Genomic DNA, 2,500 nt, shown 5'->3' with positions numbered 1-2,500 from the left:
CATAGATTACAATATTGTTAACTTTGTCTTCATCTGGCCACGCATGAAGTGCTTCCCTAATGAAATCTAATGTGACCGCATAACCCCACTGTACCTGCACATTACCCCGCAACACCCGTTGAGGTTGAAACGCATGTCTAGTAACACCTGTGGCAGAGTGTGCGTTGATGCAGTAGAGTGTTGGGTCTCTGTGTAGAACCCAGAGCGTCTGGCTGAAGTAAGAGAAGAAGTCTGGGGATACCTCAACGTCCTCGTCAAGAAGTATGGCGGCCGGTGCATTGGGGAAGGTGGTGGCGATGAAGTTGAAGACTTGGCGGTAGTAGCGGAAGAGCTTGTGGTTGTGGTGTCCGTGGACGTGGAGTGTGGTGAAGTTGAGGTGGAGGAGACGGAGGAGTTGCGTGGTGGAGGGCGGGGCGTCGCCAAGGACGACATGAAAGTTGTGGCGGTTGGCGCCGGGTGTGGTGAGCAGTGTGGTGAGGGTGTGGTACAGGTACTGGTGTCTGTTGCCGGCGGTCACGACCACCGGTACAGCGGGCAGGGCCACTGGTGGGGGTGTGGCCAGTGGCACAGGGTCGGGGGCCACCTCGTCACACAGACCACCCATGGCACCGTGGCTGGCACAGTATTGCCAGCGAGTGGCAGATGTGGGTGTGGGTGGGTATGGGAGGAGAGAGAGTGGCAGTACAGCGTGTGCATGGTGAGGGAGTTGGGCGTGAGTAATGGCAGCCTCTGAGATGGTGCGGCCGCCCTTGATGAAGACCCAGGTCCAGTGGGCGTGGGGTGGGAGGTGAGCAACCAAGACAGAGCCGAGAGCAGCCAGGGTGAGAGATGCGCTGCGGAGGCCGTACGTGCCAGCAGCAGCGATGGCAACGACTACCACACGACCCGGTGCAGTGTGATGCAGGTGCCATTCCAAGTCAAACCAGTGCGCCCAGTACCGCCCTACCGAAAACACCTGGAAAAGAAAAATAATATGCCAGTGTGCCCAGTACTCCCTCACCAGGTACAGACAGCGACACAAGTATCTTCCCAAAGTTTAACGAATGATTAGCGAGGATATCGAACCCTCAGAAACACACACTGGTAGTGATAGGGTTTTCATCGTATTTCGCCAGTTGTAATTTTTCTTGAGACAGAGCGGGGAAGATACTTGTTTCTTCACAGTAGGCTACACCTGAAGCAACTCTCAAGCTCTTTGGACTCACTATAAGCCGTGGGTGCTGATCATGGTGAGATCAGTGTGGCCAGTCCCCAACCACTTAGAACAGCAGCAAATAGAGATTGACTGCTCCAGAAAGTTGATTCATGAGCAGACTTTGATCAGTTCCCTGCTGTAATTAGGTTGGCTTTAAAGGAACGACAAGGAGGGGAGAATGCAGAATCTTACCCCTATCTCTTAGAATTTCCTACAGTAACACATTATACTTTATTCATTCATCCAATCATTCATTCATTCGTTCATCGTGGTCACTGTTATTTTTATTCACCGGGCAGTGAAGCCGTCCAGTTATATCGGTGCCACCACTTAAAGTCGTCCCTCACCAGCACTATAAGTATTTAAATAACAAAAATGGTAGTACCAGGGTATATCCACAATATATCGCTCTGTTAAAGGTGTTGCAATGTCTCCTGTACCAATGGAATATGTCTACTTAGAGTTGCAAAAATTACCTTGTGAAAAATAAGTGAACCGCTTCGTTGGTTGAGCACGGTGAGAGCGAGGCCTTCCCCTGGTCCGGGTAGATGTGGCCCTGTGTCTTGTAGCATCAGTCCTTCGTTGACCAAGGGTGTGGAGGGGTGGAGGCAAGGGAGCACTTTCAGTCCCCAACCACAAGGCCCAGACCACATCTCCACCCCAACGCTCTTCTCTCGTGTTCTGGATGCTCTGTGGATAGAATTTTACCAATATCAACACTCATTCTCCTTTGATGTCACTGGAAGGGTTAGGTGTAGCCTTCTTTAACCTCACTACTGTACTCCTCATACTCTAACTTGACCTTAAATTGCCACCTCTCCTTCGTAACTGCTGAGTTGTAACAGAAGATTAACACTGAGAATATGGTGCTAATCATGAGGAAGTGCTATGGAAAGGCCTTTAAGTTGCAGCATTGCCTTTTTCTGCCAATGAACTACGTGAAATAAACAGCAGAAGGGCAGAAACCTGGGCCAAGTTAGTGTGAAAGAGGAAATGAAGAACAGGGGTTGGAGGGAGAGATGGGGGAGGGGAAGGAGAGAGAGAAGAAGAGGGGAGATGGAGGGAGAGAAGGAGGGGGAAACAGAGGATCAGATGTAGGAGAGGAGGAAGAAATGGGGGGGTGAGGGGATGGAGGCTTTAGCTGGAATAGAATACTAGAGCTGTCCCTGTCTTGGAGGGTTGATTTTATATTGCACCCTCCTTTATTGCCCGTCAGGAGCGTAGGGGCCCGGGGCTAGGCTAATTAGACCAGATAATTAAGACTACTATGACTGTGATTTTACCTTTAGTTACAACAGGAAATTG

The 2,500-nt window shown here is 50.5% G+C and overlaps 2 protein-coding genes across 3 annotated transcripts in view; one reads left to right on the top strand and one right to left on the bottom strand.

Annotated features, from left to right (window-relative positions):
- The window catches only part of atl (atlastin GTPase), a 133,495-nt gene that overhangs the window by 99,891 nt on the left and 31,104 nt on the right, over positions 1 to 2,500 (top strand). The window lies entirely within an intron of this gene.
- Positions 1 to 2,500, bottom strand: part of LOC145396070 (protein O-linked-mannose beta-1,2-N-acetylglucosaminyltransferase 1-like) — a 3,950-nt gene that overhangs the window by 662 nt on the left and 788 nt on the right. Inside the window, exons 2-3 of the mRNA XM_080269536.1 lie at positions 1,672 to 1,885; positions 1 to 955 (exon numbers count right to left, since the gene is read on the bottom strand). The exon at positions 1 to 955 is cut by the window's left edge and continues 662 nt beyond it. Coding sequence (XP_080125662.1) covers positions 1 to 955; positions 1,672 to 1,885 — 1,169 coding nt within the window. The remainder of the gene's footprint in view (positions 956 to 1,671; positions 1,886 to 2,500) is intronic.

The sequence above is a fragment of the Coenobita brevimanus genome, chromosome 34, assembly GCF_032717465.1.
Source record: "Coenobita brevimanus isolate Jiangsu-jjx chromosome 34, ASM3271746v2, whole genome shotgun sequence".
In the NCBI taxonomy this organism is placed as follows: Eukaryota; Metazoa; Arthropoda; class Malacostraca; order Decapoda; family Coenobitidae; genus Coenobita; species Coenobita brevimanus.
Note: the sequence above shows the minus strand (reverse complement) of the source record. Positions and strands in the feature narration are given on the sequence as shown.